The 15,481-nt window shown below is 48.2% G+C and overlaps 1 protein-coding gene across 50 annotated transcripts in view; it reads right to left on the reverse strand.

Moving 5' to 3' along the window:
- Positions 1-15,481, reverse strand: part of MADD (MAP kinase activating death domain) — a 62,315-nt gene that overhangs the window by 31,380 nt on the left and 15,454 nt on the right. For 7 of the 50 annotated variants that reach the window (XR_010121253.1, XM_063640835.1, XM_055281609.2 and 4 more), the window contains exons 11-24: positions 14,897-15,000; positions 14,613-14,803; positions 13,984-14,237; positions 13,592-13,731; positions 12,649-12,750; positions 10,178-10,237; positions 9,711-9,813; positions 9,206-9,392; positions 8,962-9,112; positions 8,445-8,651; positions 6,672-6,725; positions 5,296-5,396; positions 3,677-3,760; positions 3,201-3,359 (exon numbers count right to left, since the gene is read on the reverse strand). Coding sequence is in view for 49 of the 50 variants with exons in the window: in XM_063640835.1 (XP_063496905.1) it covers positions 3,201-3,359; positions 3,677-3,760; positions 5,296-5,396; positions 6,672-6,725; positions 8,445-8,651; positions 8,962-9,112; positions 9,206-9,392; positions 9,711-9,813; positions 10,178-10,237; positions 12,649-12,750; positions 13,592-13,731; positions 13,984-14,237; positions 14,613-14,803; positions 14,897-15,000 (1,897 nt within the window). In the remaining variant the exon portion in view is untranslated. The remainder of the gene's footprint in view (positions 1-3,200; positions 3,360-3,676; positions 3,761-5,295; positions 5,397-6,671; positions 6,726-8,444; positions 8,652-8,961; positions 9,113-9,205; positions 9,393-9,710; positions 9,814-10,177; positions 10,238-12,648; positions 12,751-13,591; positions 13,732-13,983; positions 14,238-14,612; positions 14,804-14,896; positions 15,001-15,481) is intronic. The other 43 variants (XM_055281619.2, XM_055281610.2, XM_055281611.2 and 40 more) reach the window with 23 other exon arrangements.

A 15,481-nucleotide genomic window follows, 5' to 3' on the forward strand; every position in this document is an offset into this window, starting at 1 on the left:
GTGAAAATGACCATACTACCAAAAGTGATCTACAGATTCAATGCAATCCCTACCAAAATACCAATGGTATTCTTCACAGAAATAGAAAAAACAATCCTAAAATTCATATGGAACCACAAAAGACCCCAGATAGCCTAAACAATCCTGGGCAAAAAGGAATCACACTACTAGACTTCAAAATATAAGACAAAGCTATAGTAACCATAACTGCATGCTACTGGCATAAAAAACAGATCCATAGACCAACGGAACAGAATAGAGAACCCAGAAAGAAATCCATATATTTATAGCCAACTGTTTTTTTGACAAAGGAACCAAGAATATTCACTGGGGATAGGGACAGTCTCTTCAATAAATGGTGCTCGGAAAACTTGATATCCATTATTCAGAAAAATAAAACTAGACCCCTAGCTCTCAACATATACAAAAATCAACCCAAAATGGATTAAAGACTTAACTGTAAGACCCAAAACTATAAAACTACTAGAAGAAAATGTAGCAGAAATGCTTCAGGACATTGGTCTGGGCAAAAAGTTTATGGAGACCTCAAAAGTACAGGCAACAAAAGTAAAAGCAAAAACAGGATTATATTAAACTAAAAAGCTTCTACACAACAAAGGACATGATGAAATGAGTGAAGAGACAGTCTGCAGAATGGGAGAAAATATTTACAAACTATTCATCTGACAAGGGATTAATAGCCAGAATATACAAGACAGAAAAAACAGCAAAAAAACACAAATAATCTATTTAAAAATGGGCAAATAAGGTGAATAGAAATCTCTCAAAAGAAGACATACAAATGGCTAACAGGTGTTTTGGAATAATGGGCCTCTACAAAGGCCTTGAAGCCAAACTGCTGTAGACCGTTCTCACTGCCGCTTCCATTTATGAGAAACTGATGGTTGCTGTCTTCACAGTTATGCGCTGAGGAGTACAACCAAGCACTGAGATGTCTTATAGTGAAAAGTTCAGAAGATGCTCAAGGTGGAGGATTTTCTTCTAAGCGAAGAGAAGTAATTTTCCTATTACTCTGGCTCCTTCCACCACAAATGTCATCCTTACTGGCTTGAAAAGCATCTAAAGGTAAACAGGAAGTATAGCAGGCTAGCACTGTTGCCAACTTAATTTTTATGATCCATGGTTAGACTTTGGGGTGAAGGTTGAACTAATATGTAAAGAAGGCCGGGCGCAGTGGCTCACGCCTGTAATCCCAGCACTTTGGGAGGCCGAAGTGGGCAGATCATGAGGTCAGGAGATTGAGACCATCCTGGCTAACACGGTGAAACCCTGTCTCTCCTAAAAATACAAAAAATTAGCCGGGCGTGGTGGCGGGCGCCTGTAGTCCCAGCTACTTGGGAGGCTGAGGAAGGAGAATGGTGTGAACCCAGGAGGTGGAGATTGCAGTGAGCTGAGATCGCGCCACCGCACTCCAGCCTGGGCAACAGAGCAAGATTCTGTCTCAAAAAAAAAAAAAAAAAGAAAAAAAAGAAAATAAAACAAAACATTATTGAAAACCCCTGGCGTGGCATGGTGGCTCACGCCTGTAATCCCAGCACTTTGGGAGGCCGAGGCGAGCGGATCACAAAATCAGGAGATCGAGACCATCCTGGCTAACATGGTGAAACCCCGTCTCCACTAAAAATACAAAAAAATTAGCTGGGCGTGGTGGCAGGCACCCGTAGTCCCAGCTACTCAGGAGGCTGAGACAGGAGAATGGTGTGAACCCGGGAGGCGGGGCTTGCCGTGAGCCGAGATTGCGCCACTGCACTCCAGCATGGGTGACAGAGCAAGACTCCATCTCAAAAGAAAAAAAAAAAAGAAAACCCCTAATAAACTGTCAGCACAAAAGAAAAATCAATCACTCAATCAGCCAATCAGTCTGTTCAGACTGAGAGAGAGTTAAGCCCCATTAACTTGAGTAGCCTCTCAGTCCTATTCCCAATCTTCACTCTGGGAGGTCACTGACTCTATTAAAAACACACATACAGAAGGCTCTGGGGGTGGGAATGATAACCAGTTTTAAATAGTTGGTTTCATTTAAATTTTATCTTCCTTTCTCCCCATAGGCCTTAAAGATAAGGACCTATGCGTATAAGCTCTTGTAGAGAACATCCATTCTCATCTCTGTTTAATAAAGTAGCAAGTCTATCAGTATTTTAACACAGCCTATAGAGGCACATACACATTAAAAAGCAGAGGCTGGGCACAGTGGCTCATGCCACTTTAAGAGGCCAAGGCAGGAGGCTCACTTAACCCAGGAGTTTGAGACTGGCCTAGACAACAGAGGGAAACCTCATCTCTACAAAAAACTAAAAAATTAGCCAGGCATGGTGGTGTATGCCTGTAGTCCCAGCTATTTGGGAGGCTGAGGTGGGAGGATCGCTTGAGCCTGACAGGTCAAATCTGCAGTGAGCAGTGATTGTGCCACTACACTCCAGCCTGGGCAACAGAGTGAGATCCTGTGTAAAAAAAAAAAAAAAAAAAAAAAAAAAAAAAGCCAGCTGTCTAAGGCAAGGACTAAAAAGAATTCATCTCCTTCCAGCTGATCACGGGCTTACTGTGTGATCTAGAGAAGTTCGTTCTTCCTAAGGCGTTGTTCCCCTCACCTGTTAGAAGAGACCACTCACAGCAATATAGTGGATCACAAACTTCTTGAGTAGGAACCATGCCTTTTTCATCCCTGTTTCTTCAGCGCAAAATCTGGCACTTAGTAAATCACTTCATGGATGTTTATTAATGGATGAAAACTTTAAATAACTGTTAGGAATATACTAAAATAAAATGCTATTTTATTTATAAATAGAGCAGTGACCAAACTAAAACTGGATAGTCCATAGAAATAGGCAGACTGGTACTAAATGACAGCTGCAATTATCCTGACATTGCCACAAAGGTATTGCTTTGCCTGTGTTAAACCTGGGGGTTAATACTACATACGATTCAAAGCCCTTATCTGACTGGGCAGGGAGCCTAACTCATCAATGATTCAGGAGAGGGTTCTAAAAGCCCCAGATCATGAGTCAAATGACTCTGAACAAAGCCTTAAGAAATGTTTTCCTTCAAGCCAAATATAAGAGGATTACTTCCTCCTTATTTAAGCTTTACCTCTTTAGTGTCTCTTCACTTTCATTCTTTTCTAGCCTGCTTCCCTCCCCCATTAAAGAAATGGTTTTCTTTTGTTAATAAACAAAGCTTACAAAGATGGTGCTTGTGGCAGAGTTGGTCTCAATTTCACTATCAGACAAAGTGCCCCGAGAGCTTGCCAGGTGAACACTGCCCTCGCCACCTGGTCCATCACCTGCATTGCTGCTCAAGTCACTGTCAGCTCCAAGTGTCTCTCCAGAGCTATTACTCACCTGGAAGGGAAAAAAGGTAGTAAGAGACAGTCCCCAGGGATGGGCCCCAGAAATGCCAAGCTGTTAGAGCTCCCTGCCACCATAAAAAAGTATTAAATTTCAAAGGTGTGTCAGAGAGCTTCTGGAAGTACCTTCTTTATAAGATGAGAAGCTCTGGGTGAATTTCGTGTACACACACCTACGATGGTAATACATCTCCACCATGAGAACCAGGCTGACCTAAGACTCAGAGCAGCCTCCAAAGAGAAAGTAGCACCCTTTCCCAAAGGGGAAATCCACACCCCACCCACCAAGATGCCAGTGTGGTGTTCCCCTACCACGGTGCTAACTTCAGAATCCTGGCTTGAACTGCGGATCATAGCAGCTGGACTCACGCCGATGACAGAGCCTTGACCAGTCCTCTGAAACAAGACACACGAACATGAGGGGAGGTGTCCAATCTCCTCTCAGTTTCCCACAGAAATACTGTACCTTTTTCTTTCTCCCCATCCCCACCCTTCTGTTATCATCCTTAGAGAAGTCATGAGCAACTTTTGTTTCCAGAATATAAAATATGTACAACCTATGTAATAAAAAAAAGAAATAGGCCGGGCACAGTGCCTCACGCCTGTAGTCCTAGCACTTTGGGAGGCTGAGGTGGGAGAATCATTTCAGCCCAGGAGTTGGAGACCAGGCTGGGCAACATGGTGAAACCCCATCTCTACAAAAGATACACAAACTTAGCCAGGCACGGTGGTGGGCGCCTGTGGTCCCAGCTACTCAGGATGCTGAGGTGGAAGCATCACTTGAGCCCAGGAGTTTGAGGCTGCAGTGAGCAGAGAGCACACCACTGCTCTCCAGCTGAAGCGACAGAGTGAGACCTTGTCTCAAAAAAAAAAACCAAAAAAACAAAAAACAATGCGTTAAAGAAGTACATGCTCACTGTAGAAAATACACGAAGGAATAAGGAAATAAGAACAAGCTGTAAATCTACCTCCCACGTTAACCACTGTTTTTAGTATATTTCCTTTATTTCCTTTCAGTTTTTCCTCAACACATTTTAAAAATAAAATTGGAATCACACTATATGTAGCTTTGTTAAACATTTTCTCACGTCACTAAATTTTTGAAAACACAAGCTTTAATGGATACTAATATTGCATTACATGGATCTATTATACTTATTTAATAATTCCCTTATCATTAGATATTTATGTTGTTTTGAGGTTGTTAATTTTTTTTTTTTTTTTGAGACGGAGTCCCACTCTGTGGCACAGGCTGGAGTGCAGTGGCACGATCTCAGCTCGCTGCAACCTCTGCCTCCTGGGTTCCAGTGATTCTCCTGCCTCAGCCTCCCAAGTAGCTGGGATTACAGGTGCCCGCCACCATGCCTGGCTAACGTTTGTATTTTTAGTAGAGATGGGGTTTCACCACGTTGGCCAGGCTGTTCTCCAACTCCAACTGCTGACCTCAAGTGACCCACCTGCCTTGGCCTCCCAAAGTCCTGTGATTACAGGCATGAACCACCACCGCACCTGGCTATTTTATTTTTATTTTAATTTTATTTTTTTTGAGATGGAGTTTCACCTTTGTTGCCCAAGCTGGAGTGCAACAGTGCAATCTCAGCTCACCACAACCTCCGCCCACGGGTTAAAGCGATTCTCCTGCCTCAGCCTCCCAAGTAGCTGGGATTACACGCATGCACCACCATGCCTGGCTAATTTTGTATTTTTCATAGAGACGAGGTTTCACCATGTTGGTCAGGCTGGGGTTTCACCATGTTGGTCAGGGTTGAACTCCCAACCCCAGGTGACTCACCCGCCTCAGCCTCCCAAAGTGCTGGGATTACAGGCGTGAGCCACCACGCCCGGCCGTCCGGCTGTTTTATTTTAACTTAAAGAAGTATTCTGAGACAGCATATTTAATATTTGCAAATTTCAACAAGGTTGTCACAAACCTGGGAACTAGACGTCAGGCTCACACCGCTATCTGCGCTGATCTGGGACTTTTTCTCCTCTGTCTCGCCAAGGTCAAAGACAGGTTTGATTACTTCCGGCCCTGAGTAGGGGAAGACTTCTGTTACTCTGTGCACAAAGGCTAGGGGCAGGCTGGTAAAGGGGGTGGGACAGCACAGGCTGTTCCCAGACCTGTTCAGCCCATCCCAGTCACCTTTCCAAGGACTGCCCCAACTCAGGACCCACTGGAAAAAGAGGTCCCCAGATGCCTTAAGAACCAAGTAGGACAAATCAGACCTGGTCTCAATGGGTTCTCCAGCCATCTTCTCAACCTGAGAAAATTCTGAGCAAACCATCTTAAAACAGAGAAGCTCCACAAGGCTGGGCATGGTGGCTCACGACTGTAATCCCAGCACTTTGGGAGGCTGAGGCAGGTAGATCACCTGAAGTCAGGAGTTTGAGACCAGCTTGGCCAACATGATGAAACCCTGTCTCTACCAAAAAATACAAAAATTAGCCGGGCGTGGTGATGCACGCCTGTAATCTCAGCTACTCGGGAGGTTGAGGCACGACAATTGCTTGAGCCCTGGAGGCAGAGGTTGCAGTGAGCCAAGATCGTACTACTGCACTCCAGCCTGAGCAGCAGAGCAAGACTCCATCTCAAAAAAAAAGAAAAGCTCCACAAACAAATGTCTAAACCACATTCCATGGCACTCAGAGTCTGAGCTTCACTGGTACCTGAAACTATTTAATGGTCCCCAGGTCCCTTAATGCTTCCCAAACAGATGTGTCTAAAGGAGGTAGAAAAGGTTGGGCCCGATGAGGTAAGAAACACCAGCTGTTTTGGTGGGCACTGCCTACCTCCATCCTACAACATCTACGTTTGAGATGAAAACCACCCCCTTGTCCCCCACCCACCCACAATGGTATGGCAGAAGGACAGAATGACAGAAAGCAAGAAAGCGTGCCTAGGCAAGCCACCAGAGAGTGGGGCAGCTACAGACTCAACATGGAGGGACAGCAACCATCTCTGCCAACTGTGCCCACAGGCCTTCTAACAGGTGTGGGAGATATCATCCAATGGGGGGGCACTAAAATAGGCAAACATTCTCCCCACCAACTCTGAAGCAACAGAGAACCAAGTTCTGGGGAGTTGTATTCAGTAGACACCTGGTTATAGCCTGATTGACACGAGGGGAAGGGGAAAGAAGCGGCCTACACACACCTAGGAGTCACATGCTACCTACCTGCTGCCATTCCAAACACCCCCTAAAAGCAAATTTGGGGTGGGGCTGACAAAGGGAGCCTGCCCCAACTGGGCCTGGGGAGTTGGCAGGTATGGAGGACTTGGGAACAGGAAAGGGCATTTGTTCCTTACTCTGTTTTTCCAAAGCTTTTTGCTTTTTCACTTCCTGGTGCTTGTTCCACAATTCTACCCCAGATGCAATGCAAGCAGGAGAGAAAGACAGAGAGTCAGAGGCTGGTCAGACAGACGAAATGGAAACCCACCCACCCAAGTCGATTCAGTCTCAGGCACTGGATTACCAACCAAGAGATAGAAAGATATCTTCATGGGGAGAAGGGGCAGAAAACAAGAGATCTAACCCCTCCACCCAAACTCACGAACAGATTCCAAATTTCTAATTCCAATCCCAATGTGGCAGTAAAAACCCTGCAGAATGTTAGAGCGGGAAGGGCCCTTAACAAAGCTCCTTCATTTTTGCATGTGGAACTGGTCCTAAAGAGGCTGGAGCACTTGATCAAGATCATGTAACTTAGGATCCATTTAAACTCCCACCATGCCACACTCTCTCTGCCAAATGAGCTGGGGAAGGGCAGTTTTTCAGATTCCAGATGAGACAGACGAACACCTCAAGCAGCCAGAGTTTCAGAAGCATGAACACCAATCTGTTTGATTCACTGGACTGGACAAAGGCCAATTCATGCAGGCAGTTAGCATCCCTCCTCATTGCTCCTCAAGAAGCCAACTCATCCCTACCTGCCTTACCCACCAGTGATTTGGAAAAACGCCTCCAGTTGAGGTGACAGAGAACATAAAACGGTCAAGACCAGCATCTTCACAGGGGAAAGCAGACAGAATGGCAACCACAGCAATTCTTTTCCTGGAAGGAACTTCAGAGTGTACTCAGTATGATTTCCTCATTTCCCAGATGAAGAGACAGAGACCCTGAGAGGTGAAGTTATTTGCCCAAAGTTGCATTCCTAGTTGGAGGCTGATATGGGACTAAAACTCCAGACCTCCAGACTAGCAGGTCACTACTTTTTCTAGAACATCACATGAGGCAAGAGAAAGCCAGGAGTTGACTGCTACTAGAATAATATTCTGCTGGCTAGGGAAGTGTAGCTCCCCTAAAAAGGAATCTGGTTGCACGTCACCATTTATGGGAGCATATGGCAACTGCTAATGGCCATGGCAATGAGACATCAGCTGGAAGCAGAGTGCCTAGGGACCTAGAACCAGAAAAATACTATCCAACCTCGATGACTCAAGTCAAGCAGGGAGTGAGCCAAACACAGGTGATGCCCAGAAAGCTCACTAAGGCACTGCCTTTGTGGGAATGGAGAAACACCAAATGTAAACGAGATTTTAATCAAGTCCAGTGAAGAAGCGTTTAAAGAACTGACTTGGAAACCTATACCTCAAAGATCCAGAACCTAGGGAAATGGGGTTGCCAGACATGCCCCAGAGGAGCACATTCCAGAGCAGTGTAATGGCTGGATGGGAGGACACTGGCTTCAGAGACACAAATGTCATAATTTTATGGCCCAAAGATGCATCTATAAACTTCCTGAGAATTTCCCGGAATTCTCTCCACTATGTGAAGAAATGCAGACGTAAACAAAAGGAGGGGCCAAGAGTACAGCTCACACCCCCTGCAGTAAGCCTCACTGGGCCCTCTAAACAAAACTTCCATTCTTCATCTAAGATACGGGGTGGGGGGTGGCTGTGGATGAAGCATAAAGACTAGAGAAGTACAAAGAAACACCACCAGAAATGGACACAGGCCCCCTTCCCTCTCTAGGAAGCAAAGCATGGGGCAGAGAAAGGCAGGATTCTGGATGAATTGAGGAGAAAGGGATATTTAAGAAGCCAGGACCCCTCCACCACACCAAACACACTGATACGTACCAATAGACGCTATAAAATTTTCTTCCTTTAAACTTTTGGTGTCCAGTTCCTTAGGACCCTTTCCTGTGGCACTTGGTGCCCGAGGTCCCAGCTGGGGAACTCTCAGCTGTGCCATAGCCTTTGGGTCCCCCCGCCCAGCTAGGCCAGGATCCTTGCCAACTGGGGTATTTACACTTTCTGTTGGACTTCTCTTCCGCTTGTCTGGTTCTGAGGGAAAAATATCAAGAGGTCAAGAGAAGTAGTGAGTAGGAATCAAGGCGCAGATATGAGGTGGGAGGAGCCAGGATACAGGAGGGTATGGAATGGAAGAAGTTCAAGGAAAGATGAGCCGATGTCTTATTTTTCATAACAAAAAACGCCCACTGCGTATAAACATGCACTAGAAAATAAAATCCCAAAGCCTGATGGGAAGCAGCGTGGCACTGGGCAACATGTCCTGGGGACAAATGTATTTTCTCTTCGGGAGACAAGTGGGAGTGTTAGGGATGGCGTGGTGCCCAGCAGGTACGATCCCTACCTTTACTATAGTAGTGGGTCTGGGCGATCTCCAGAAGCCCAAAGATGCTGGCCATGCCACCCAGACCCGCGTGGGCATAGGACTGCTCCAAGCTGAGGACTGTACACTTGAGGAGGTCTAACATTCCCTTGTACACCTTCCGACTGATCTCCTGCAACAATAACCCAGGGACTAGCGTTGGCAAACTGCCTGTGGTGTTCACATCCCTCTCCAGTTACTCCGACTCCCTACCCCCAACACTGACCACATCCGGGATGATGTCCTGCCGGGCATCGTCCTCTGACTGCACTGTGCGGTTCAGCTTGCTCAGGACAAAGACTCGCAGCTGCTCGCTCTCCAGCAGCCGGCGCACCTTTTTCATGTTGAGCCAGCCAACTCCCTGGCCGTCCAGCACGCTGTGCACCACCTCCTTCAGGAACTGCTGGTTCTCACTACAGGGTCCACACACCGCTTCTGTGGTCACCGGCTCCTTTGCAGAGCACCCCCCACCTTTCACCCAGACTAGATGTCTGCCTCCAGGGGTAAAACACAAAGCCATGCCTCTGAACGTCCAAGTCCACCACATCTCCACCTCTCCGGAGCACCCGATTTGCCCAAATACCCACCGCTGCTGATTCACCCCCCTCAACACTGTATTACATCTACCCCATTGAGAGCTTCTCTCCCACTCTTCAGCATCCCTAAAGTTCTGTAGAGGAACCACCCCACCTCTACCTGAGAACTTTTAAAACAGCTCTACCATTTATTACCTAGAATTGCTGGATCGTCCCTGAGGTGATGGAGGTTCTCTTTTCACTGTTGGGCTGTGTTTAATGACAGATGACTTCTGATCCACTAACGCCCTCCTGTTTCCTGCGGCAGGGAAGGCAGGAATGAGAGACATCACTATTGCAGTGCAGGAGCTCATGCCAGCACAGCCCTGAGTAGCCATGTTCCACGCCCGTTCCTCAGAAGGGCTGGGTGAGGGTAGCACCAAGGCATCACACGTAGGTAGAAACCAGCCATGGCAATGTGGAGGAGGTAGGGATGGAGACTCAGGCCACTCCACATGCACCAGCAGCACGCCCCATGGGCAAGCATGGGCGTCATGGGGGACGGGGCAAGCAGGTCACTCATGTGACGCTGCTTGCTCCATGAGAAGGATGGCCCTCGGGCAGGCACAGAAGATGCTAGAGAAAAAAAAAAAGATCATGCACAGCTCACAGGCAAGACCCACCTTCACCACTCCCGGGGCCGGCTTCAGTAACAATCTCCATTAGAGTATTTAGCCCAAATACTGGGACACAAAATACACAATTAGTAGGTGCACCACAATACCGCAACCCCTCTACCCCTCCGAGGAGCAGTAAGCCAGATAATCTGAGCATTCTCCCAAAGCTTGAGGAATGCACATAACCTTGGTTCTTGGGCACCTCAGAGCTGGAAGCCAAGTGACCAGGAGACAACCAAGGCTCTAAGAAAAGACCACCCTTAAAACTGTGGCCTCTCAAAGCCAGGGGCAGGTAAATGACACAGGGAGCCTTCAGGTACTGAACACACACATGCATGAAACAGGGACTGCTGGTTTTCAGAAAACATCCAGCACAGGGTGCCAGGAGCCTGAGGGTATGTGCAGGGAAGCGACCCATCTTGCAGATGCTGTTGTGGGGAGTGGGGTCAGGGTAGGAGGATGGGAGGTGGGTGAGAGGGTAAGTGCAGCAAATGCGACAAAGCATCAGCATGCAATGAAAGAGTTTCAATCGCTCTTCTCTTCAAATGTACCAAATGAAGGCCAGTGACACTGACACCCTTCCATCCCTAGCCTACCCGGCCACATGTGGATTCCCTGGCAGTGCTAGTTCGCTCCTTTCACTGCTAGCTCTGATGTCCCTTTGCCCATTTATCCAATGTTCCCATCCTCACCTAAGAACATGCCTTAGACTCCTGACAATTTTGTTTGTTTCTGTTGGTTTCTTTTAGGGACAGGGTTTCACTCTGTCGTCCAGGCTGGAGTGCACTGGCCTAATTATAGCTCACTGTACCTCAAACTCCTGGGCTCAAATGAACCTCCTGCCTCTGCCTACCAAGTAGCTAGGATGACAGGTGTAAGCTACTGCACCCAAGTAACCTGACATTTTTTACCACTAGGAATGAGAGGTCAGTTAAAGAATACATGAAGTTGGCTGGGTGCGGTGGCTCATGCCTGTAATCCCAGCACTTTGGGAGGCCGAGGCGGGTAGATCACAAGGTCAGGAGATCGAGACCATCCTGGCTAACATGGTGAAACCTCGTCTCTACTAAAAATACAAAAAATTAGCCAGGTGTGGTTGCAGGCACCTATGGTCCCGGCTACTCAGGAGGCTGAGGCAGGAGAATGGTGTGAACCCGGGAGGCGGAGCTTGCAGTGAGCCAAGATCGCGCCACTGCACTCCAGCCTGGGCGACAGAGCGAGACTCCGTCTCAAAAAAAAAAAAAAAAAAAAAATACATGAGGTTGCTTCTCACTGCACTTCCTACCACAGTTAAATATTTCGGCACACCGTCCAGAGAAAACAAAAAAAATCAGGCCAGGTGTGGTGGCTCACACCTGTAATCCTGGCACTTTGGGAGGCCGAGGTGGGCAGATCACTCAAGGTCAGGAGTTCAAGACCAGCCTGGCCAACATGGTGAAACCCCATCTCTACTAAAAATACAAAAATTGGCCGGGCGAGGCGGCGTGTGCCTATAATTCCAACTACATGGGAGGCTGAAGCATGTGAATCGCTTGAGCCTGGATGGCGGCAGTTACAGTGAGCCAAGATCACCACCCTGCACTCCATCCAGCCTGGGTGACGGAGTGACACTCTGTCTCAGAAAATAAAAATTAAAAAAAAATCAAATTCAGAAAAGTCCCTGAAACTGTCAGATAGCACAAACCAAATTCAAAAAAGGTTTTTTTTTTTTTTTTTAAGACGGAATCTTGCTGTCGCCCAGGCTGGAGTGCAGTGGCGTGATCTCGGCTCACTGCAACCTCCGCCTCCTGGATTCAAGTGATTCTCCTGCCTCAGCCTCCCAAGTAGCTGTGAGGCCAGACCCGGCGAATTTTTGTATTTTTAGCAGAGGTGGGGTTTTGCCATATTGGTCAGTCTGGTCTCAAACTCCTGACCTCATGATCCACCCGCCTCGGCCTCCCAAAGCACTGGGATCGCAGGCGTGAGCCACCGCGCCTGGCTTTCACATAAGGTCTTAACTGCCCCTAGAAACTAACCAATACTACCTGGCGCACTCATAAGCCCTGGGTTGACAAGCTTATCAGTACGTGAGAGGTGACAGGCTGTGCTCTATGAACGCTGCCAGGCTCTCCATAACCATTCTCTGGTGGGCCAGCTCTTTGGCATGGAATTTGTCCTAAGTTCATGCAGTGGCAACCCAGCAGACGACTGGGGGCGGCTGATGATCCCTATGTTAATCATGTACCCTGACATGGTCCTCCCGCGAAGCAGCAGTAATCCCACAGTTGCCATTGTCCTAAACGACATAACAGGGCCCTCTCTAGCTACAAAGATGGTTTCCATCAGAGCCCAGGATGTGCGGTGAAAGCCATGAGGAGCAATATGAGGGACGACAACCAGGTCAAAGGATTCACCAGATGCAGGGCCCCTGACATGAACCCACAGCCCGAAATATCTCCCGGAGAAACCTGGCTTGGCAAAAGGAAGGCCGTAGTTACCTTTCAGACTGGGGAAGGGCGTGGCCTTCTCTCGGGCACCTTTGGTGGGCAGTGTGAGGTTTGAAAGACTGAAGCTGGTACTGTGGTTCCGATAGAGGCTGCCTATTAAGGGGAGGGTGCAAGAGTGATGACTTGGCAGAGTAAGTAATCAAAGCATTAGACTAATGACTATCAGCATCTGCACCTCCCTCCTTTTCAAACACAATCCCAGTTTGGTGGATCAGATCATCTCTGATCTGTCTTAGAAAGGATCACGTCTAACTCCAGGCAAACAACAGAGCCACTGCCAGGATCAGCCAAAACCCAGTAACAGCTTTCTCTGTCCACCTCACATGATAATATCCAGGTCTCTCATCCACTGCTACACAGCATGAAAGCTGGCAGTTAACAGGCTTCTGGTCTGAAGCTGGCACTGTCCCTCCCTGGCTGCTGAAGAAACTCACAATCACAGGGATCCTCTACGTTGGCTCTCTCTAGTCCATGGTCTGTCTTCAGTCTTTAGCTGATACCACCCACACTGCTGGGAATACTACCTAAGCACAAAACTCAATCTCATATCGATTTCAAAGCACATTCATGGAAGAGTCCGTTATGAGGCAAAGAAGATACCAGATATGGACTCAAATCAAATTTGACCAGAGTATTTCCACAAAATATAAGTGTGTGATTTTGAATTTACTGCCTGTTTTCCAGTTACCTATCCAGCTGTCTTACCTGAAATAGACTGAAATGTCCAGGCATAATGATAATGCCTCATCTGTCCCTGTCCTTTACTGACCTCACTTGAAAACACCTTATTCAGTATCACCCAAATGACTGGATTAGGGCTTGCTAATGCCAACTCAGGCCTACATGTGACGTTCTAAGCAACATTTGCCATAGTCAGGCTCTGCTGTAGAGAAAATGGAACACAGGGATGAGAGAGACAGCTGAAGGCACTTACTGGCAAAAGACATGATGCCCCCGAAGCCCTCGGTGCTGGTGTTGGAGACGGTGGAGTTGGGAGAGCTTGCCCGAGAGTCTGACTCTGCATCTGAGTCACTTGCCAGTCTCAAGCTGTTGGGCCGCAGCAGCTTCTGAGCCCTTGAATGCACAGTGGCACCTATGAGCCCCAGGCAGGGGCACCTGATCTTGGGAGTATGGGCCTTATGCTACACTGCAGTTGCCGCTCCCTTCCCGTAATTCCTAAACCCCTGGATCAAAACACCATCCTCTGGGGGTGGCAGGACCACGAGAGCATTCAGACTTCTCAGACTTTCTGATTAACCCTCGCCCAGGGTCCACTGAGGTGAGGTCCTTCAGTCACCCATCTAGAAGGGATCCCCGGGCTCTCACCGATTGCCACTGACATGTTGGCTGAATCGGGGAGTGTAACTTTCCCCCTGCTCATCCTCATCTTCCTCAGGGGGAAAGCCATATTGGGGCTCGAAGTATGGATTGTCATAGATTCGCCGGCGCACTGACCCCTCTCCAATTTCTGCCTGACGTCTGTCCGCGTTCGACTTGCCAATGCTGGGAGGCATGGAAGGGAGGGGCTTGGAGACGCCTACTGCTGCCTTATCATCCATCTCCGTAGAGTCAGCAGGTTCCTAAAGGCCGCATGAAATTAAAAGTGGTTACCTGGTGCCCAATGGTACCTTCCTGTAATCCCGGTTTGGCAGGGCTGGACCAGGCCTGTCAGATTTCTAGCCTAAGGAATGTGTGGGAAATGATCTCTGTGGCACCCGTTCTCCATCCCCACAAACTACATAAGGGGGATCATAGCCGTACCCTGAACAAAGCCTGATGACCTCCTTTTGGGGTCAAAACTAGGTCCCTTAGGCTCTAAGCTCTAGGGCCCATGAAGAGGAAGATGAGAAAATTGCGTGAGAAGGAGCAAATGCATAGCTACAGCCTGGCTTTCCTAATAGATGAGGCCCACACCCCAGGCCATGGTTCTCACTCCTCCACAGCTCCTCACTTACGGAGTTGGCTCCGTGGATGACGGTGCTGGGGCTGCTGCTGGCTGTGGTGCTGGAGCTGGAGCGCAGTGGAGGGTTTTCCTGAGAGTTCTCACTGTCTGGGCCAGGTTCTTCTGCTTCCTTCTGATTCTGCAGCTCGTCAATCTCCACCTCGCTGGCATCCCCCAGTGCTGCATGCGTCAGAGGGTCCACATCTGCCAAAATCCAAGGGAGGCAGGTACAGACCACCCCATCCCTGGGCCCCCAACCCCTGCCCAGGGCTGGCCAATCTCCCCAAGCACACTTACTGGGAGTATCACCATTAATGTCACATTTCATCATTTCACTGACAAAGTCACCAAGGGAGGAGTAAGAAGAGCTTGAATCGTCATAATCCATACTATCACTGCCACTGCAGAGTGAAGTGCACAAAAAACAAACAAAACAGAAAGGGGCAGGGAGAACACCTGCAATCAGCACCAGGAAAAATAAAAGGGGGAGCACTCCTAACTCAAGGCCAGGGAATGATCAAACAAGGAAGCCAAGAAAAACAGTCAACCAAAGCATAAAGACTGATATGGGGGCCGGGACAGTGGCCCATGCCTGTAATCCCAGCACTTTGGGACGCTGAGGCGGGTGGATCACCTGAGGTCTGGAGTTTGAGACCAGCCTGGCCAACATGGTGAAACATCATCTCTACTAAAAATACAAAAAGTAGTCGGGCGAGGCCGGGCGTGGTGGCTCACGCCTGTAATCCCAGCGCTTTGGGAGGCCGAGGCGGGTGGATCACGAGGTCAGATCGAAACCATCCTGGCTAACATGGTGAAACCCCCTCTCTACTAAAAATACAAAAAATTAGCCGGGCGCGGTGGTGGGTGCCTGTAGTCCCAGCT

The sequence above is a fragment of the Symphalangus syndactylus genome, chromosome 6 (genome assembly GCF_028878055.3).
Source record: "Symphalangus syndactylus isolate Jambi chromosome 6, NHGRI_mSymSyn1-v2.1_pri, whole genome shotgun sequence".
NCBI classification, from domain to species: Eukaryota; Metazoa; Chordata; class Mammalia; order Primates; family Hylobatidae; genus Symphalangus; species Symphalangus syndactylus.